Source organism: Halichoeres trimaculatus, unplaced genomic scaffold, assembly GCF_033239565.1.
Source record: "Halichoeres trimaculatus isolate MK-OKI-2021-1 unplaced genomic scaffold, fHalTri1.1 fHalTri1_scaffold_2, whole genome shotgun sequence".
Lineage (NCBI taxonomy): Eukaryota > Metazoa > Chordata > Actinopteri > Labriformes > Labridae > Halichoeres > Halichoeres trimaculatus.
Genome location: NW_027437180.1, coordinates 33,667,622 through 33,689,848, shown reverse-complemented (window position 1 = coordinate 33,689,848; position 22,227 = coordinate 33,667,622). Strand labels below are relative to the sequence as shown.

Below are 22,227 nucleotides of genomic sequence, written 5' to 3'. Positions count from 1 at the left end.
TGAGGAGATTTTAGCGTGTTTACAGTTCAATTAAAAGGGCACAGCCTTTTAAAAAAAAGTCATTTAGGGCGACCTTAATGTATCTAAAAATTAATATTCACCTGTTACATTTTTTAAACAAGTATCTGTAATGAAATAAACAGTTTAAGAAGGACAGGTGTGTGTACAGCCTTTCATTTTTTTGTAAACCATAATTTTACACATTAATTCTGTAATGGGAGTGTCTTGTAATGAAGCTACATTACTCATTTTGCTCTAAAACCCTTAAACTGATTTGAAATATGTACAGATAGAATCCACTGAACTAGTTATACCAAAGTTATGGTACCATAGTTAAGCAATAACCTTCCTAACACTTAAACTCAGATTTTCTAACACTGGTATGCATGTATACAGCTTTAAGTTCTGATCCTTGGCTTTGGTATACTGGTCTGATACCAATATGAATTGAATACTCTCTGTTCCTTAATATGGGGATGAGACTGTGAACCAGTCTCTGTAAACCCAAATAAATTGTTTACGGGTTCACCAATCTAACTTTTTTAGTCCAGATGCCAATACCAGTATAAATACTGATACTGATCCAAACTGATACCAGTGTAACTGAGTCACAGTGACTCAATTCTTTAAAATGAGGATTACGATGAGATTTTTTTTTTCTCAAGTCAAGAGTTTTCTAACTTTGTACAGAGTATTGTTATATCTTATCTTTGTCATGTCATTCACAAACCAGTGGTTTGATTGGGATTCAGAGTTTAAATGCAAGGTCACATTGTTTGCAGTTAATGTTCTTGAAACTCCTGTTTGTTATAATCAAGGCTTTGACAACGTGTTCATTTTTTGTCACTTATATTTGTCCTCTCTGAAAATTGTGTTGTTGCAATGTCAAGTATGACAGATTAAATGGTTTAGAGTCTGTTGAAAACAAAAAATGTATGTAGACCAAAATGACAAAAACAAAAGTCAGAATTGCCACCAAAGCCGTTTTTATTGCTATTAATAGCGACTACATCGCATTTTACAGTCCTAATAAATTAAAAGTTAAAGAGCTACAAGAAATGAGTTTGTGACAACTTTTACATCTTAATGTACCATTTAATTCTTTTCATCCAGCTAGAACAAAAAGATTTATGAAGCAAAACAAGACACGAGTCAGCAGGTACAGTTTTAAGTTAATATTGCTCATGAAGCTCACCATTTAGCTTAAGTTAGGAAGACAGTTTACAACCATAGAAAAAGCCGTTTTGAAGCAAGTTGAAAATCAATGGACTCACCATGACAGACAAAAAAAAAGAGAAATGCAATAAAACATTTCCCACTACATTGGAAAATCTTCAAAGTATTTCCAAATCGCAAGCCTGGCCAGCGTACCGTACAAAGCATTGTGCTATACTGCTTTTCATAAAGCACCTAAGCATTCACAAGTTCTTTCTTGGTAAAACTGTATAAAATAGTTTTCATAGTATCAATCCAAAAAGACTGGTGAGTGGCACATGGATACAAATTATCACTATATAATTACAACATTTACAAGTCGAGAAAATATGTCAAACAACGACATAGACTGTAGCTTCAAAAAACTATGTCAATCATTATTAGCAACATCGTCTGGAAAAATGTCCTCAAAAGGCACAGACAGAAGAAAAGGTGAACCATGCAAATGAAATAAAAATGTCTTTTTGTGCAAGGAAGCAAAACTCAAGTTTAGAATCATCACATAATACAGCAGATTGTAATCATTTCCCCTCTTCATTACAGTACTGAAAACTGTATATGCATCTTTTCCAATTACAGCCAATTAAAAGTCACAGAGAGGGAAATATCCAGATGTACATTCATGATATTTACAGTATCAGAGTTTCAGAGCGCCATCTTGGCATGAACACAATCTGTGAGCTTTTATGTGACACCAAATCCAGTTCATTGTAACAAAAAGTGTCTCCTGCGCATGCTCATCCAGTATTTGAGATGATTTTACTGAGCATAGAGACAATGGCTACCAGTAATCCACCAGACACCCCGTACATTCATAACCTTACAGTTCTGTGCAACATCATCGGGCTAGCTGCTGGCAACAGTGTAGCTTTAGAAGCTAAGGCATTGCTAGCAAATAGCCACCATGGAAGTTAAGGGTTCAAAGACACTCCTTGGTTGCGGCATCTTTACCGTACAGTGATAGCCAATTTATGGACTGATTACAACAGCAAGTGCTGTTGGAAGGATACCGGAAGACATTTTCTTGAGAGCAAGTGAAAATCAAACTCGTCACCTTCTATTGACCATCACAAACTTCACTTAAACCTTCGATTGCTATCACATGATACATCATCAGACTTCCCAGCTTTTTTCTTCTTTGATTCCTTGACATTTGGACTTATCTGTTTTCTTTCTCCAAGCACTTCCTCTTCATCTCTTAAAAACTTGCCTGTCCAAAAGCATTACACCTTCCTCAAAGAACACCTAAATGATGAAGGAGAAAGCATGACAAGTTCATTGATTTGATTCATTTTGACTGGTCTACCTTCATGTCTCTGAGAGTCAGAGTCAGGTATACAGCCTGCTTTCCAGCTCTCCGTCCATTTTCCAAAAATTATTCTTCCTACATTTCACCGAGCTGTTTATCTGAGGATACCACTTCTTTTACTACACCAGGTTACAGTAGGACCCACATTAGGCTTATTACATTGTTCCAGCTTTTATTTCAAGGTAAATATGTCCAGTGTACATTGGGTTACTCTGTTGATCCTCAAAGAAAGCTGTTCCCAGGAAAATAAATCCCCAGACGTGTCATATTAGTTCAAAAGGGTGACAGTAGCTACAGTTCACAGCATAGACAGCAAATAAAGACACAGCTGCTTGTTGAGAGAGACTCCTTTTAGTTCAGCAGAGTTCCATTTTAACTGCTCTGCAAGAGACAGTTACCTGCCACAAACAGCAGGGGGCGATAAGTGTCTATTAATGTGTCCCAGATTCCTGTAGAGCATCCTGACTTAGATTCTGACCAAACAACTGGAATGATCCCCAATCTCCTGAAACTAGGTGAGTGATTTTCATTCCAGTTGAGTCGCTGTTAGTTCTTGATCTCCAGGATGGACGGGTTGTGGTCCAGGATGGACAGGATGATTTTGTCCATGTACTGTCGCAGACGCAAGTTGATTTCCTCCTGCTCCTTCAAGGCTTCCATCAACTAGGGGGAGAGAAGACATTTTCACAACATTTTTTTTTCAACAAGGTCAGCCATGATTTACCCGGTATTTCATCAGAGTTTTTGTTATTAGTTAACTCCAGAAACTTCCAAAGGCTGAAATGTGATCTTTTTTAATGGCATAATCACCATGATGTAAAGTAAATGAACCAATTACTTGATTGCAGCAAAATGGGAACCAATGTCTGAGGCGATAATCAAAAAATGTGTCATCCCAGAACAGCTTATTACAGCTTTTTATAGATAAATAAATAATCAAATGCACAAGAGAGAAAAAAATAAAAATGAACAAAAAATTAAGGAAAATAACAGAATGTTCAATTTAGAGAAGAAATTGAGTGTATTTAGTGGTTTCCTTCTTGGATGTTTCTATTTGTGAAAGTAAAATCTATCCTACAATTCTATTTTCATTGACATCTGGTTGTCATCTATATGTGAGACATATCTGGGGTGATGATCTCATTATGCAGTTCACATTCAATTCCACTGTTATATTAAATTAAGAACACTATACTGGTGTGATCTGTCCCAGAAAACAGTTAAACACCATACACTTTCAAATGACCAGCACACTGGTATGGTCAAGTATATAGTTTAGCACCTTTCCTGCATGTTACTTCCCAATCTCACCCTATTTCTTGTTCTCTTCACTGTCCTGTCCTCTCTGCAGAAAGGTTTTAAAAGCCAGAAAAAGAAAAAAAAAGCTTTGAAAAACTTTTGAATGTATCAGCTTAAACGTCTTGATTTTACCTGGTCTCTGGAGGCGTTGTCTATCTCTGCAGCTAGAGATTGGGCCTTGGTCTGCGTTGCGAAAAGGTTCTTAGCTTCATACAGACTGAGGCTGAGGATCTGACCGTTGAGCTCATCGTTCTGCTCCCGCAGCTTCTGGTTCTCCTGCAATACAGAATCGGGACAAGAGGTAGAGAAAAGAGAGATGAGAAGAGAAATACTCCTATCAGGAGCACATCTTTACATCAAAAGAGATGGTGTTCGACAAAACAAAACAGAAAGGCAGCTACTGAAGCGTCACTCACTCCACACAACAAAACATGTGTTGGATCAGCCAGCAGCGAACGACTGTTTTGGCAACACCTAAAGGACATTACAGGGGTTAAGCGTGTTACAGAACAAACTGCTCCCCTGCTTGTCTGGTGTGTTATAAAAGCTCCATGATTAAGTCGCCCTTGAGTGCTGACAAGAGGTCAGTTTGCTTTGCCCTTGTTCTATTCTTACTCATTAGTGAGGGAACAGCAGCACTGACCCCAATTCAGCCCAGGCAGCTTCGCTCTACTCCATTGTGATTAGTGGTTAATAATCAAGAGGTCAAAGTTTGCAGAAGCAATTTTACCATCAGACCAGGACGGAGCCGAACCCCAGACAACACCAGGTGCTGGAATTCAGGGGGGAGAAAGTCCTGGGACACAAATCGCTGGACACACACATACACACATATATATATAGACATTTATAGAGGTGCACAGGCAGACATAAAATAGTGAGCTAATCTTTGTGGATGTCACGGTTGGTGTTGCTCAAATTATGGCTTTTACCTACACGGAGCTACACGGCTTGTCAGACCACAGGCTAAAAAGGGAATGACTTTTTAATCTAAAACTGCAGGAGGAAGCTTTGTCAAAGATACAAAAATAGAAGACGCGGAAAAGAATACAGAAGCTAATAAAACATTCTTCTTCTTTCTTCTGCAATTCTGCTCTTTAGTTTGGTCTGAGGCTACATCAAGGACAACTTTTCATGTTTTATTAGACAATTTTTTCATGTTCCTTAAAAAAAAGGCATTAAACATTAAGTGACTTCCCAACACTGTAAGATTAAGTGCCAAGAAGCCTCATTACAACACCAAAATAATCTTCCAAACACATTTCCTTACTTTTTTTTGCTAAGTTTACACTTCAGTCTTGAACATTTACTCTACATTAGGTCAGATCACATTGCAGGAAAGCGAACTAGTAAAAGAATCAGGGTCTCTCAATGGGAAAGACAAAAAGCTTTGTACCCAAGAAGGAAAACAAATTAATGAATTGAAATAATACACCAAACTGAACTGTAATTGAGACAAGTGATATTAAGCTCAGCACCGCTGAGTCCTTACTCTCAGCCAACATTTTTGAGACAAACTGTCTTTATGGAGAGATTTTTAAGGAGTAAGGCATACTGTGATTGATAAGACATTTTTTTCTTCATCCCAAAGTAATTACATTTATGTCCTGTTATACGGAGCATCAAAAAGCAAAGAGGGGCTCATTTGGGAAACTAGTGCAACATATGTTCTCTTGGCAGCTGATATTTATGTATAATTATTGTTCCTGTAGCTGTGCATTAAGTGATAAAGACATATCCATGATCAGAGTTTCACCTGTGCCAAGTAGTTTGAGAGACTTAAAAAATGTGAACACATGCTGTATTACATCTGAACTCTTAAAGACAAAACCCAATCAGCCAACACACTTCTGCTTGTTATTCATTAAAAAATAGAGTGATTATTAAAATATATATATATCTTCCGACAGCAGAGACATGACCCATCACAAGCTGCAGTCTGACCCTCTGTCCAGTGTTCAGAGATGAAAAAAAGGCACTCTTTACATAAGACAACCTCCAGGAAGCTGAGGCGTAGAGAAGAACCAAACCGTTCAACAGATACCAACAGATGCCTCTGCATGTCAAAGCTTCTTCTCAGCTCTAGTTTCCAACTGTACTACACATTTGAATGCATCATCTGTCAGTACCTGCTTGAGCCTCTTGACCTCATGCTCCAGCTCCACCTCCCGAGTCCTGCTGTTGAAGTCTGCCACACTGGAGGAAGAGCTGCGGCTGCGTCCAGGCCTCTCTGACTCCAGCTTGAAGAGTTGCAAATGCTCCAGCTCACGACGCAAGTCCTCTATCAGCTACATGGAGAGAAAGGACAGATGAGCATTGTTATGTAACGGCAGTGCAGTATTTTGGGGGTGTGGGTGTATGAGCCAGTGAAAATGCAGAGGGGGAGAGGAGAGTAAAAAGAGAGGAAACAGGGTGAGCTGTAGAGCAAACAACCCACTCTGTACATGTGTCTGATTGCACAATATAGTCTCTCCTACCTCCTGCATGTTTTCTTTTTCTTTCTGGAACTGGTTTCGGTTCTGTCTCAGCTTGTCCATCATTTTCCTGTAGAGGTCCATCTCATCCTTCAGGCGTAAACTGGTGTCCTCCAGCTTGTCTGTCATCCTTTGCTTCTCCTGAGGAAGGACGGACGCACAAATAAGACAGACATTCATACTTGCCGTATAGAAACATTTGCAAATTTGTTAAACTAAAACAGACACAGTTATGAATACTGGTGGACCTTTCTGAACAGGATGGATGATGTTTATGGAAAATATTCTGTTTTTTAATAGTTGTGGGGTTTTTTTACCGGTACATCTTGATCACACATTCTAATTTTATGAGATGAAGCTGTCAACTGTCGAGGTCTAGTGTAGGTCTAGGAATAGAGGTGCGGTTCAAAGATATTCATCACATCTCATCTTGTGAAAACATTACAGTTCCTCTTCATGTTTGTGTGTTAAACACATTGAATTTACTGACTGATTACAAAGTGAACTGCTATTCTTAAAGGAACAGTACGGCTCAATAGACCCACACTGATTTCAGTTTTAACCAGGGTTTAAGCAAATTTACACACTGGGAGTACTATCATTTGTATTGGTTTTCTGTTAAATTCAGAATGAATAACAGGATCTACAAGTCAAAACAAACATAGTGAATATAGTGCTGTCAGTCGAATAAAAAAATTAACCTAATTAATTACAGGATATGTGATGAATTAATCTAATAAATCACATTTTAATCTCAATCTCAATCTGCTTGAGGAATAAAGAATTTGAATTCTAGGACATTACAAAATTGTAGTGCATGACTAATTAAATGAATACAACAAGAAGAGAAGATTTGTAAATCCACATTTTATTGGTGATTGAATAAAACTTAAGTCAGGCATCTTGTCCAAAAAGTTTTATATTTTATAATGATACGTCAGGCTGGAGCAGCTTCAGTGATATGAAGATTTTTTTTTTTTTACATAAGCTACAAGTCACCATGTTTTTGCTGACTGTCCTTTGCTTTTTTTTTTGTAAATAAACTTGCCATTCAAAGGCCCCTTGCTAGCCTCACTCGCAATCATAATCTCCAATCCTGTTATCACCTTGGCTTTTTTTGGTTTGATTAGCCTTGCATGTGTGAAGTAAAGTGCCACTGCCATGGACTGGCCAATATCAAAATGTGCTATAATTAATCTTGCATCAATTTTTATAATGCATTAATTTAAGGTGTAATTAATTAATCTAATTAATGCTTTAAAGTGACAGCCCTAGTTGAAAGCTTACCTCATCCAGTTTCTCTGTCTGTGATTTGAGCCGGCACATGTTCAGAGCGAAGTCGTTATTCTCCTCCTCCAGCTGCTTGACTCTGGAAAAACACAGTGTAGTACATTAGCTTACTGTTATTCATAAATTCTGTGTTGTTTTTCCCAGTCAGCTAGAATAGTGTTTAAGCAAACGTCCACAATATGCTGAAGCTCCAGAGGAAACTGACTAACCCAAGGAGAGATCTCAAAGCTTTGATTTGCATAATGTTTACATTCTGCATCTTTGTAACCCTCAGATGCAGAAAAACACAAAACTGTTCAACTATCAGATGATATCAAGCTAGTGAATACAATTATAATGTATAAACAGACAATTGGTAGAGCTGATTATTTGTGTTTCTTACTTGTTGGTCAGGAGCTCTATCTGAGTGTTTTTGTCTCTCTCCATCTTGCTGTAGGCCTCTCTGTGCCGTCTTAGCTCTGCTTGCAGATTTTGTTCTGATCGCGTCTCCTGGTCCTTCAGCTGCTCCTCCAACTCATTCACCCTGAACATATCACACAAATTCATACAAAATAAAGAGTTAAAAACTTGTGACACTTAATGAAACAGGGGGCAAGAAACTAAAGATAGAATGGAGTACATTGAGTACCTGTGTACAAGCTGAGTGTTTTCCTGCTTCAGCCTTGACTTCAGATCCCCATTCAACAGAATCTCATTCTCAAGTTCTGCCACCTTCTTCTCCAGAGAGCTCACCTGGAAAAAAAAACAGGTACAGTTTAATAAAAAGACCTTAGAGTTTCACAAAATTACAGCACCTCCCTCCTTAAATTCCACACAAGCAATTTTGCTTTCCCCAAGTTAAAAAGACATGAAAGTGATTAAGCCCTGCCTGTGAATTTGCAGACGTCAGAAGAATCCTGACAGAGCCCATACTGTGAATTAGCATTCTCATTTTAAGCTGTGCATCCATTGTAAAAAGCTCTTCACTCACTGTGGTTTAAGTAAGAACAGTTCATGCTGACAGAAACAGAAACGATAAAGGTTGTTGTTACTTACTGCAAGGATTAGTTTGATAGAAATAAAAAAGAGATTAACACTTAAGCAGTTAAACACATCCCTACCTTTTCATTGATGTCGATGTCGCAGGAGTCGATGCTGTCTCTAAATAGGTCTTCTGTGCTGCCGTTACTGCTGCTAAGGTTGCTGTTATGAAGCAGCTGCCTGCTCAAACACAGAGAGACACACACTTAAGAAATCTGGGGGAACATCCAGGTGAGGACCAGCTGGCTCTAGTCTGCTTGCATCAGTGAGTTTTTTTGTGTGTGAGTGAGAAAGAAAAAGAGACTGTAGAAGGTGTGTTCTGTCCTGCTGCAAGCTTACATACTGTAAATGGTGTATGACAAAGAGGAAAGTACATAACAGACACACACACACAGGCTGGATTTAGATGCATCAGACAGACACCCACATAGGTGTGTGTGGCTCTGACTGAGTCACACAATCAAGTGGGACATTTGTGCTGTGATAAGAGTACAGCTGCCCCCTTTCACACTAATGGAATAACTTGAGAAAAGTGTCTGATCCATTACTGAGATTAGCAGTATGGAGAGGAGAGGTGCTAACAGGAGAGAGGAGAGGAGGGAGGAAGTGTCGGGGGAAAAGAGGAGAGTAAAGAGGGGACTGCAGATATGGTGAGGGCAGAATATACCGTAAAATTTGTAATATAGGTAGCAAAGAAATATAAGACACTCTGTTTGGGGGGATCTCCAATGTGGAGCCAATGCAGCAAGGTCTGGCTCAGCCAGAAGCCACATAGGTGGATGAGGTCTGACCCCTACAGCTAGCAAACATGGGTAATTTTAGTGATAGAGTATACTGCAGTGCTGCTCTTGACCACTACATATGGCTGTTACTGTATTGTATTTTTCTTGTTTATTAAAGTGGGACTGTGAGTTAAATTTGGAGCAGATTGGAGAATGTGAGTGAAAGACAGTACCACACATTTCCAGAGGGTGGTGCTATTGCAGTAGCTGGGGTTTGAGCTAATACACGTGTTAGAAGTTGGACCTTGACAGTGTGTGTGAAATTTGAAGCAGATTGGACCTTATATGAAGGAGTTACCATGACTTCCTGGTTCATTAAGCGATATAAGAGTTTGAGGCAGCGCCGTAGACACATCCTTTAACTATAGGACATGGCCTGTTGGGATTAAAGCAGCAGATGAAAAAAAGGAAGCATAATTTCAAAGGTTTCAAGAGGGCCTTCGCCCCAGTTTTTGTGCTCGGGCCCTAATAATAAATGAAAGTTTTGGCATTTATAGCAGTGACAGTAGTGCTTTTCTGGGATGAACTCTATTTCCCATGAGCAACATCACCCAGTGTCATAAAGATGTGATTCTTGCCATGGTGTGCATTTTTCTTTGTCTTGGAGAGGTGATCTTTATAACTCTGCTTTTCTTTGTTGAAGACAACTTTTTACGGGGTGAAAGTGACACAGTAATGCCTTGTTGTAAAGTTATGTAGCATGACAACAAGCAAACGTTGTGAACTCAATTTGCACCATAGTTCAGTGTAGAGAAGGTGAGCAGACTATCACTCTCCGATTTCTGCTCTTTTACTTTTTGCTGGAGAGCTTTCACTAGATTCAAGAGCTCTATTCTGTGAAAAATGCTGCGACACATTATAATACCGTATTTTCCGCACCATAAGGCGCACCTTAAAGCCTTCAGTTTTTTCAAAAGCCAACAGTGCGCCTTACAATCCGATGTGCCTTATATGGATTGATATTGATTAATCATGGCTACTGTAGTCAGGGGGTGTCGTTAGAGTAACAGCGGTAAGCAGTAGAACCAGTAAAGAGGAATTCTGCTAAGTGCTAACATTAGCTCACAGGCTGGCCCGGGCTTCTCTTGTTTATCGTTAGAGCAATACAGCGCCCCCCAAAGGTCTGGCATTTAAACTGATCTCTGGAAACAGCTTTTGTGGATGGCAGAAACGGCTTCATCTTTACAGCACACTTTTTGACAACGGCACAGAAAATAGTTGGATAGGAAATTGTGCGGCTCCATGTGGATGCAGCCTGAGTTTGATTGACTTATTGACTGTTTTGTTGACATTCCCTTTAGCGCAGCTCCATCTAGTGGATGCATGACGCAACCCCTGCCACTACTATAGCTTCTATTCTATGCACCTTATAATGCTGTGCGCCCTATATATGAAAACAGTTTTCAAATAGGCCAGTCATTGAAGGTGCGCCCTATATTCCGAAGGGCCTTGTAGTGCGGAAAATACGGTACTTCTCTTTTCTTTAGGTAATATGGCTTGAACATGACGTGCATTTCAGATGAAACAACAGCTCTATCTAATGCACAAAACTTTACAGTTCTTTGAGAGCAGCAGGGGATAAGAGTAAGAAAAGAAAACCAGAAGACAAGGGAGACAAGGAAAATGAGAGTAAGCAAGACAAAGGAGAACAGGAGAGGAAGAGAAAAGGTAGTAAAAGAGGAAAACAGAGAAGAACAAAGTACAGAAGATCAGATAAAGAGAGCAATAAAGGGAAAGAAGAAATCAAACCAGACAGAGGGGCTAGTAAATGGGGCGAGGGAAGAGAGCCAAACCTTATATTGAATATATAGATCAGGTCTGACAGGCTGTTTTCACTCTGTCACTATAACTCAGTTGATGTGGGTGGAAACAGCACATGGGCTTTGATACAAAACACTTCACCCAGAGCATGAAAACGGAACATGAAGATCCCGTCACTGACACAACTCATGGACAAGATCTCTCTCTCAACTCCAGGGGCAAAAAGGGAAGATTTCACAGCGCACAGATTAGACCAGATCCATTTCAACATAATGAGTTAGTAATTAACTCCCTGTTCAAGCCCATTGGCCGGGCGGCTGACTGATAAAGGAGCAATGTCTTATCTGGTGTGTGTCAACAAATACAGCAAACACGTGCAGCACAAACTGTAATGTGGAAACAGGAACAGTACAAGGGGATGACCCTTGTCAGGACATACAGAAGCCCTTAAACAGACACGTACACATACAGATGAGGGACCTACCTTCCAAAAGCAGTGCTGGAGATTTTCCTGTTGGGGCTACAAAAGAAAAGAGAAAAGAAAAATTAGAAAAAGAGTGATTTTAATCTCAGGGAGCTGCCATGAATCTGTCTAGACTCACAGCTCATGCAAACCAACCGCAGATGACAATTAAGATTTTAGCTGCTCAGCGATGTAGGCATGATAAAGAAACACTGAAGGAGAAGTCAATGATAACAAAATTCCCCTCTTGGTTCAGTGAGCGGGGTTTCTGTCAGCTCAGCGGCTGTCTCAGGGGGACAAAAGCCCGAAGACACTCTGAGTCTGATGTGTCTGCCTGCGCAGGATGTCACATTGGATTAACAATAATGAGACAACACAGAGGAGGCTCACGCAAGAGACAGCTGATGCCGACATACAACAAAAAATAATTAGCAAACCATTGTTCTGCTGCAGGAATACAGTTGAGTAGAGTAAACAGTAGGAACAGGAGCAGCATTGTGTGCTGAGAAAAGACTCCAAAAATAATCTGTCTCCCTGAAATATGTTAAATAACTTGGTGCATGTCTCAGTCTGTGACGCGTCAACCTAAATGTGTTGGCTCCTTTTGATTTGGATAAACTTGCGGAAAAGAGATTGATATAGAGAAATATATGATAAGGGTTTCTAATGGTCCGATCTTTCTAGAGGATCCTCTCAATTAGGGATAGACCGAGTACCAGACACACTGATTATTTGCACCAATATTTAGCATTTTGAAGCATATCAGCATCTGCCTTTTTTTTTTTTTTTTTTTTTAATCAAGTTGCTAATAAGAAAGTATATTCAAGACTGTTATTTTGGCTCAAATTATTTTGGCTTCTCTGTCTGTAGTCACTACTCTGTCTCTAACATTGTCCCACCTATAGTACTATCTGATTGGTGACACGCAGAGACAATTTTTTTTATGGAAAGCTTGACCTACTGTAAAAAACTTGAGTGAGCGATTTTTTTTTTTTTTTAAGTTTTAATTTAACTTTGTAAGACAGCTGCTGAGCCTGGAAGCTGTTTAGTAAACATATGCTAAAAGGCATTTAAACAAAGTTAAGCATTGGAGTCTGTATTTTCCAAGCGGCAACCTCCGGTCTGAGAATATGAGACAATGCGGAAGGGCTAAAATCTGCTGTTTCTCGAGTGTCAACTTGAGGCTGGCTCCGGAAGTAGCGGAAGTCACATACACACCAAGCCAAAAAAAGCAGTTTTCAAAGTAGAAATTAACCTATTTACAGCCTTGCCACTACCAATATGGCCGCTATAGCCGATGTGCTTCAATTTCCTTTTCAGAAACAGACGGGTGACGTCGGCGAGACTGCGTCCATGTTTTATACATTCTATGGTATTTTCCCAAATTTTGATGTCTATATTTTCACGTTACTGCTAATGAATATTAGCCCCAAATATTGGTTATTGATTTCCTTGACTACTGATAATCAGTATCGGTATCAGCCCTAAATTGAACATATCGGTCTATCTCTCCTGTTAGTATTAAAAAAAAAAATACAAAGAGTGACAAAAATATTGGCTTACGATTCAGTTCAGCTGAGTTTATTATCTTTAATGAATACAGAGGAAAAACCTGTCAGAAAAAGACTTTGTTTTTGAATCTTTAAGTGTTTTTTTTTCTTTTGTAAAAATGCGTCTTTGCAGTAATAGCACCATATTTGTGTTTATTTGCATTTTTGCCCACCAAACATAAGCCAATGGCAAAATAAGCTATTTGGCATTGGCTGAGAAAATTTGGCAATTTTTTCATGGGAGTTATCGACATCCTCAACTCTCCTTCTCATCCCACAAACACATGCTCCTAACAAATTTCAACAAAATTTAAAAAGGAATCAAAAATCTTTCTATGGGGATAAGATTGCTCTGTGAAAGGGAGGCTGCTCTTGAAAACTCTGTCTCTGACTGGTGATCTTTGGCAGAAGGGTTGGGGTAAAATTGGTGTTATTTGATTAATTGGAAATGTACACATTTTTACAAAACACTAGGCACAAACACCCTGACTTTGTCAAAACTGTCCACATTGATTCAAAATGCGCTTTTTATAAAATGCATTGACATTTTTACGACTATTTTTGGGGTTACATTATGCTATTAACTTGAGCTGCTTTCCTCTCCATGGTATAAACTACACGGTTAGGTAGAAAATTTCAGATGAATAAACCTAAATACTGGTTGTCTACTGGGGCTAATGGGTTTTTTTTAACTTTGGTTTTCATGACTGCATATATGTCTCCCTCATCTATGCCCAGTTTTTAAATGAAAGCCCCCATGACTGTTTTCTATGGACTTGCATGCTTGGTTGTGGCAAATTTAATTAAATCAATTGTGTGTAAAGGAGTTTAACATGCTCAGCTGAGCCTCTGTATACTTCAGTGGCCAAATCTCTGTCCTCTTTCCCTTCAGAGTAACTTAGTTCTACCTTTCCTACAGTTCCTCATTATTTGGCTTGATCCACATGGTGGCTTGTGTCTATTTCTGGACAGATTCATGCTCATCTGTAAAACCTGCTCAGAATACCTTAAGTTTATCCCCCACCATCCCTTTCAGTCTCTATCTCAAGAGCTCACAATTCAAAGTAGTTCCTACATCGATATCATCTCTCATCCTCTCATTCTTTCCACTCTGACTCTTCTCTTCTGCTCATCACTTCTATTCTATTATTCATGAGGGGAAAGCAGAGGTCTAATTAAGAGACACATACTGGATTATAAAGCCTATTCCCTCCAGAGAGACACAGAGCGACATCCTGCAGAGGCAGATGAGGGTTGGAGTAACAGAGATGGAAAGTTCGCTCTATATTTAAAACATTATTCAACAACAGTTACCGCACTCGGTTAACTCTGGTGTCTGCATGTGTGGCCACTCTTGTGTACAGGTGTACAGTTAGAGCTGTTAATGATTGCCTGGGATTAAGCCTCCAATAATAGATTCCTCATTACAATAGTGATGAGGTAAGCACAGGAGTGACAGGCTTATGTAACAATCGATGAGTGTATGTGGATATGTTGGGTCATGTGTGGGAAAAACAGAAGAAACAGAGGAACTCTTTGCAACAATATTGCATCACCTTATTTCATCACTCCACTTCCTATAAATTGACTAATATACTTCAAATCTTGGCTGTAGTGTGCATCAGGAACATCAAAGCTGAAAGACTTTGGTGTTGTCATGCCTAGAAACAGCTCAGAGTACGTAAGGAGTTTCTATCCAGTAACTTGGTGTTAAATGCTATAAATCTTTAAATGAAGTTTCTACTTCTGGACTTTTTAGTTCTGCTACAGGGCATTTCAGCATGAAAACTTCTTTTGAGATGATTTTAAATTAAAGTGACAGGAGATATTGCAGTCAGTGAATTTATTCTTGTGATGTGATTTGATTCGACAGGACTAACTGACAGGAAAATGGGGCCAAAAATGTCTTCACACGCTCAGTTACTCCTGACAAGTTTTACCAACCAGCTGACATTTGGAGTGTGTTTATCTTAAGTAACACAGAGGTATGAGTGTATGTATGTGTGTTGTACCTGTTAGCCTTGAGGTTTTTAAGGCGAGCCTCCAGGTCATTCAGCAGGTTGACCTTCTTGCTGCACTGAGAACAGTAGACATCCATGAGTTCACCGGTGTAATGCTGTCGCACCTTACGGGGTGTTTGTCCAGCACTGGGAATACAGACACGGACAAAGAAAGAAACAGGAATAATGTTAATCAAACTAACATGCACATGTTAATTTTTAATGCTTATTGAAGATCCAGTGTTTGGACAAAAGGAAACAGGCCAGGAATTTTGTTTCAGTAACCATATTTAAATTTTTTTTTTTTAAAAAAGCTTTGATCAAAAAAATAGTTTCAACACATCTGCAATTATACAGCCGTTTAAGGGGGTATCGTAGTGGGAGGGGTCTGCAAGTAGTTGAGTCAAAATCATATAGACAAGACACAGAGAGATTTGATCAGCAGTAAAAACCACAAATGAAACCTAATAGTAAAAAGCCGTCACCATTGATTTAAAATGAGGATAAAATGAAACTACAGCTTGCACTCACTGTTTAGTTAACATCCATTGAGAGAGGATACAACATCTAAGGAAACACCTTTAAGGCTGAATGTGACATGTAGGTCATTTCAGATGGTGTCATAATTTTCAAGATATATGATCAATGAAATGTGCTGTGATTTGCTGAAATAAACATGGAAGGAAAGCTTGAGCTACTTTTCATTTCCTTTATTATAAGATTGATGACACTGTCTGATCTGACATGTAAATGGTCATAAACGTCTCATCTGCTCATAAAGGGATAAAGGTGCAAATGTGGCTTTCGGCCTTAAAGGTATATTCACCTGAATGTTACATCCAGTCTAAATGGGTTTAGTGAGTCAGAAAGAGACAAACAGACACAACAAGGCAGCCTTACAACGTTTTCATCCTGAATTAGTGACTGTGAAAATATAAAATATCTATAATTTTTGAGCATTCTAAAGGCACAAGACAAGCTTCAGATTTCATTATTCCACTTTATCTATTATAACATAAGTCTATTATCATTAATTCTCTTTCTTTTTTTACCTTTAAGCTCATAATCTCTTAATTTGTTCCCAATTCCTTCTAAATCTATCCATCCGCCTATCAATCGATTTATTTATTTTTATCTCATTGTCCCACATCCTTTAAACCCTTCTATTTTACCTTGATGTGATGTCTTCTTTCTCTTCATCTCCTGCCTGAAACCTTTTTTCTACCTTCCATTAATTTTTCTTTTCATCTTTATGTTGAAATCTCACCTGTTTAATTACACGATGACTGCTTATCTCTCTGTTAACTATTAATGTCATCATCCCCCTGAATCTCTGCCATTCTTTAATCTCTTAACCCACACTGCTATATAAATGTAGTTATTTTTTAAGCTAATTATTTGGGCTTTTTATGCCTTTGATTGGATAGGAGAGAGGACAGTGGATGGACTAGACTAAACAGGACCAGAGTGGGGATTGACAGGCAGGAAAGAGGCCATTGGGCGGATTCGAACCCAGGACTAGCGCAAGGGCAAACCTCAAGGAGTGTGACATACACCACTAAGGCCATCTCCGCTCCATTTAGTTATTTTTTACGACCCAGAAAAGCAACTGAGTTGAATGATCCTGCACGTACAACAGATCCTTGGTGGAGGTTCACTTCGTGACAGTTCAAAAATGAAGTCCGCACACTGAATGCCCTTTAACATTTTAAGTCTAAAAAGACATTTTTTAACATTACCTTAGATTTCAGTTTTTGCAGTGTACTTGCAAAATGCTGCAAAGTTTCTGGCTCACAGTGAGTAAATGCTGAAACTTAAGTCTCAGACCTGACACTGACAATTATTCTGGTTCCAGAGGCTCTGAACAAGTTTGGACAGTACTTTTAACCCTCTTTGTACTGTAGTAATTCAAACTTCATTCCCATGCTGAGTCGTCTAAGGCCTCCTGTAAATCAGGGCCTCATTTTGAATTTAAATCCCCATGCCGACTCCATTTGGTGAGTTTTGTCTGCTTGGTATGCGTGGAAGGAGCATGGAGCAGCTATGCCTCTCTATCAGGCGGGAGACTTAATCCCATTAAACACAGGCCTTTGATGAATATTAATGTGGCCTTAAGGGCAAAAACTCCTAAGCTACACTTCTGCAGTCAGGTCTGAGAATGAAACGATTCAGGTAATGACTCTGGAGCTCACCGTCTGCAGCTGTAATTGTTGAATCTGAGGCTACAAAAACTAGTAAATGCCAGCATCATAACTTAACCTTTTAAAACTGCACATTTACAACTGAAACTAATTATGTTCAGTGACAGAGTGGTTTTCTACATGTTTTTATAGACTTACAGAGACTAATACTGGGCAGGAAATTTTTTAACCAAGGAAAACTAATGACTCATCAGAAAGATGAATAATCATTACGACGGTTTAAAGCTAATTTGGCTTAATGTTGAGTAATAAGATTAAACGAGCATAATCTCTGTCCCTAGAGTCTCCACTCCCTGCCACACCCTAAAAAAGGTGAAGCAGTGACTCTCAGCTGAGTTAGGTCATCAGTAAATGAGGTAATATGTTTGTTTTTGTTAAGTAAGCAACATTAGCATATACGCTGTTTGCTGCTGTTGCAAAATCTAACTTGGATAGGATTACAACAAAGGCTATAACAACACTGTCTGTTGTCAGTGTAAAACCAAAGCCTGAGAAACACCACAGCAGCAGATCTAAAAACAGAATCCAAACTGTCTTTGGTAAAAGTAGTAAGATACTTGATGTGCCACTTAAACTTTTTCGTCCTCATGTTTCTTTATCTAGCTTTTTCACCTTGAAGGAACAGAGGAGCCGAGGTCTGAGTATCCGTTGGTACGAGTCTCGTCGTCAGGGCAGGGGCTGCTGGGAATGTAGTCAGGTTCCTCTCCTTCACCGTAGTCCTCAAACTGCTCCTCGTTCAGAGAAGCTGAAGAACGTGTCGATAGGTCGGAGGTCACAGAGATGCTGGTCTGGCCAATTCTATGGAAAATGAGAGAGATTTAGTAGTGATTTGTTTGTTTTTCAGCGTTTTTCTAGTATGGAGTGTGTCCACAATTTGCTGAATACAGAAGAAACCTCTGGCTCTAATTTTGGACACATTTGCCCAAATGTCTTGGTATTAGTTCTGCAAGGTAATACATTTTTTTTATCTAATCAGTTACAGGATTTGAAATTAATCTAATTAATCACATTTTAATCTCATATCTGCTTCAGGTCTCCAAATAAATAATGTGAATTCTAGGACATGACAAAATTTTAGTGCATGACTAATCAAATGAATACACGAAGAAGAGAAGATTTTTAAATTCACTTTTTTTTCAACTGGCCAATATCAAAATGCCCGTTTTCACTGCCATTGATGTCTACATAATTTTGTCTATAATTTGATTGCAACTGTTTACTGCCTCTATAGAAGGAACTTGTGTTTTTTAATGGAGGGAGGCGGGGTCTGGTGGAGTTTGTCAGTCAAAATCATGTGCGTAAACTACTGTGGGTGAGAGTGGTGCATTCTTTGGATGAGAGCTCAGCATGGATATGAGGAGAAGATGTGAAATGACAGACGCAAAGCAGAAAGCTGCAAGTCAGAAAAGTTCAGGCAGCTCACGCTCCAAATGAGGATGTGTCGCGGTAGTTCAGAGAGAAAGAGGGGCGCAATTGTGAGAAAAGATGACAGAGATCATAGAGAGGATCAAAGGATGGAGCGCAGAGATGAGCACAATCTAAATAAAAAGCGTTTTGTCTGTTTTTTGGATCAAAAAAAGGAATAGACACATAAAAGAAGAGAGTCCACTCGTCTTTGGTAGTTTAGGTGTTTACATAGTCATAGAAAACAATATTATTTGGGTCTTGAAAGATCTTCATGATGCTCTGAAAATGTCTGGTAGCGAATAAGTTAATCTTTGGTTAATTTTTATAGCGCATGAATTTACGGTGTAATTAATTAATCTGATTAACACGTTGAAGTGACAGCCCTACTGGGTATATAACACTAAATCTTGGAGAGAAGAAAATACATTCATAGCACAACTGGTAAGACTCAAGAAATGTTTTTTCCTTATGTTTATCTTAAACTTATATACGAAAGATTCTGTTTGTGCAAAGACAATCAAACAGAGTAGAAACAGGTATTTTTCCCCACGAGAGTCTCTCAGCACAGCAACAAAGAGCAGAACTGAACGTGAACCGTGGTAAAATATAGACACAGTGAGTCAGACAGGAGCAGACACACAAACAAAGATAGAACAGTGCTTACTTCTCCCCGGGGAAAAACAAATCTCCCAGAGCGTCTTCCTTGTCTCCTGGTCTGATCGGCCCGTCTGAGGTGTCTGAACCTTGGGTGCTTTCCACAGCGCTGTCTCTGTCCGACTCCCTCTCCCTGCCCTCGTCTGCCACCTCCTCCTCAGGCTCGTCCACCTCTTCCGGGAACAGCTGGCACTCGGGGACGGGGTCAGGATCGGCCCGCGTGCACATGATGACCGGACACAACCGCTCTTCTTCAGCACCCTGAAGAGAAAACGGGAGAAGAAGCATCTTTTTAGACACAAAATATTTCAGAGTTTGGTTCTGATTGTTTTTGTAAAGGTCATCAATCCCTGAAGACTGGATTTGTTTTCAGTTTGATTCTTTGTCCAAAAATGAAGAATGCTGCTTGTGTTGTCAGTGTTTCTTGGATCCGTTAATTAATACTGGATTTATCCACTTGGAAAATTCCCTCACTGTGGGAATGATCTTAAGTTGACTGGTTAAGCCTGGAAAGCTACAGGGGTCTGAAAGAGCAAAGGGTCAAAGGTCAGGTACCCTGCTACATCGAGTTGAATTCCTCCAGAGCTCAAACCCAGTCCAGTACAACAGGGTACGAGGACTTATCTCAGCATGACTGAACAGCTGAGACACTGAGCAGGGTGAAGGAGGGAGGGAAGGAGGCAGGTGAAGAGGTAATAAGGGAGGAGACAGGGAGCAGGGTGAGTAATACCTCATAAAGGAGGGAGAAAGGGAGTGAGTAGGGCATGGTTGCAGGAAGGAATAAAAGACAAGAACAGAGCAAACAAGTGAAGTGGGGACAAAAGAAGGAGCAAGGAACAAATCCAAGAGTAAGAGAGAAGGGATTAGGAGTAAAGAGTGAGAGTTTTGAACCTCCTGATACATTGCTACTTACTTTGACCAGAAACTTCACTTCAAACATTTTTTAACATATCAATTTGAAATAGTTTCCTTGTTACACTCTCTGCTTGAGCCTTTAACAAAAGTGTTTTTACACCTTAAGCTAAAGATTTCTGCTGATGGTAAAGTGAAAAAAAGTGAACAGGCTCACAGGAACCAGAGCTGCTGATTTACCCTGTGACGTTTTTCTCCGTCACTCTGTCATTTCTCCAACACCCCTGTTTTTCATACCATGTTGGGATGTTTACTTCATGCCCCATCTTCAATCTTGTAGATTTCTTCTTTATAGACTCCAGGTTTTGTGTCTTTGACCTCTTTTGCCATTTCCCTACTAAAAATTAACTGACGTGTAGTCACACAGACATTATGTTGGGATTTACCCGCGTCAACAGCAGTGGTAATAAAAAAAAATATCCAGCAGCTGGTATGAAGCACCAGAACAAAACTTTTAAAATAAACGAGTCATGAAAGACTCCTCTCTGTCCCTTACACACACATACACACACATACACACTCTGTCCCTTTTCAGCCCCAGCACTGCATTGATACAAAGGATTAGCCAAGTGATAACATTTAAATTCTAGAGTATATGATCTTCAGCGCAATATCAATGTAGCATTTACATGTCTCTAGACCAGGTATGTCCAAAGTCAGGCCTGGGAATCAATCATGGCCTAGGATCTGTTTTCATACCGCGCCCATCTGCTCTAAATACAACCAAAGTCCATTCCCAGTGTCTCATAAAACATCATTTAGACTGTGCATTGGCTACATTGTATAAAGCTAAAGCTCTGTACATTCTGCAGAAACTCATCAACACTTATAGCTGACGTCTTTAAATGGATTTATCTAAAACAATGTAAAAATGTGATAGTTCAAAAAGAACTTAAGAGGACACAAGATGAGACTTGAGTTATGAAATGGTGCAAAATTAGTTGTTCATAATGCAGGATGAGAAATGTTTGGGACTGAAAATATTGTTCTCAGGTCAAAATAGTCTGAATAGTTACAACATTCCTGATAAAATCATGTTAAAATCCTGATCCTGCCATAAAAAAAACCCTTACATATTTTCTCTAGATTGCCCCCTAATGTAGAACATTTTCCTTGGTCAAAAGCAGAGTTTGGTGATGTTTACTCAATATATGACACTGCAGAAAACTGACTGCTTTTCGTCAGGTATCAAGAGACATCTGAGAGACAGGTGAGCTTTGATGTATTAACTCTGTAATGATGGCACAGGTATGTTTGGCCACACATAGTAACTGATTTTAACAGAAATCACTAAAAGAAAGAGTTAACATTTAGAGCATTCTTATGTTACTTTCACAGTCAATAAATGTGTTACTGAGAGCTGCTGACCCATGTTTGTTTTCACAAAACTCAAATGTGGCCCTTTAAAAAAAATTGGAAACCCCTGGACCAGATCCTGGGGCTCGTAAAGGTGTAGACTTATTTTTTTCGGTGTTAAACTGTCTGCTCTTAACATTGCTCAATTGTTTAAAAGAAAAAAGACAGTCTCAGTAGAAATCTTACGGTTCCATTTGTGGGAAAAGGACAAGTTCCTAATTTTCCAATGATGGTACATTAAAAAGATAAATCTGCTTGAATGACTTTAAATTCCAGCAAAATAAAAAACATATGACGGGGAGAACTGCGTACTTCTTATATTTAAATTGTGCAGTAATTATTGTTTCCTCCATGATCCATGTCCAAAAACAAAGAGCGTGCATGCTTGTATAAAACTCATTCAGAAAGTTTCTATTCCACTCATAACCTGCAGCTTTGTCCTGTAACAAAGAGCCAACATGGGGTCTGCTGCTGAGTCACACAGAATAATAGGAGGAATAAAGGTCTCCTTAGCATTCCTCTGACCGCTCTCCT

General features: G+C 39.2%; 1 protein-coding gene across 3 annotated transcripts in view; it reads right to left on the bottom strand.

The window, feature by feature from the left end:
- Positions 1-969: 969 nt before the first annotated feature.
- rab11fip4b (RAB11 family interacting protein 4 (class II) b) overlaps positions 970-22,227 on the bottom strand; it is a 71,202-nt gene continuing 49,944 nt past the window's right edge. For 2 of the 3 annotated variants that reach the window (XM_074688812.1, XM_074688830.1), the window contains 13 exons: positions 19,436-19,686; positions 17,977-18,162; positions 15,176-15,310; positions 11,635-11,670; positions 8,688-8,787; positions 8,216-8,319; positions 7,970-8,110; positions 7,585-7,666; positions 6,301-6,438; positions 5,953-6,111; positions 4,554-4,634; positions 3,956-4,099; positions 970-3,187 (listed from right to left, as the gene is read on the bottom strand). In XM_074688812.1, the coding sequence (XP_074544913.1) occupies positions 3,071-3,187; positions 3,956-4,099; positions 4,554-4,634; positions 5,953-6,111; positions 6,301-6,438; positions 7,585-7,666; positions 7,970-8,110; positions 8,216-8,319; positions 8,688-8,787; positions 11,635-11,670; positions 15,176-15,310; positions 17,977-18,162; positions 19,436-19,686 (1,674 nt within the window). In that variant the 3' untranslated portion in view covers positions 970-3,070. The remainder of the gene's footprint in view (positions 3,188-3,955; positions 4,100-4,553; positions 4,635-5,952; positions 6,112-6,300; positions 6,439-7,584; positions 7,667-7,969; positions 8,111-8,215; positions 8,320-8,687; positions 8,788-11,634; positions 11,671-15,175; positions 15,311-17,976; positions 18,163-19,435; positions 19,687-22,227) is intronic. The other variant, XM_074688822.1, reaches the window with a different exon arrangement.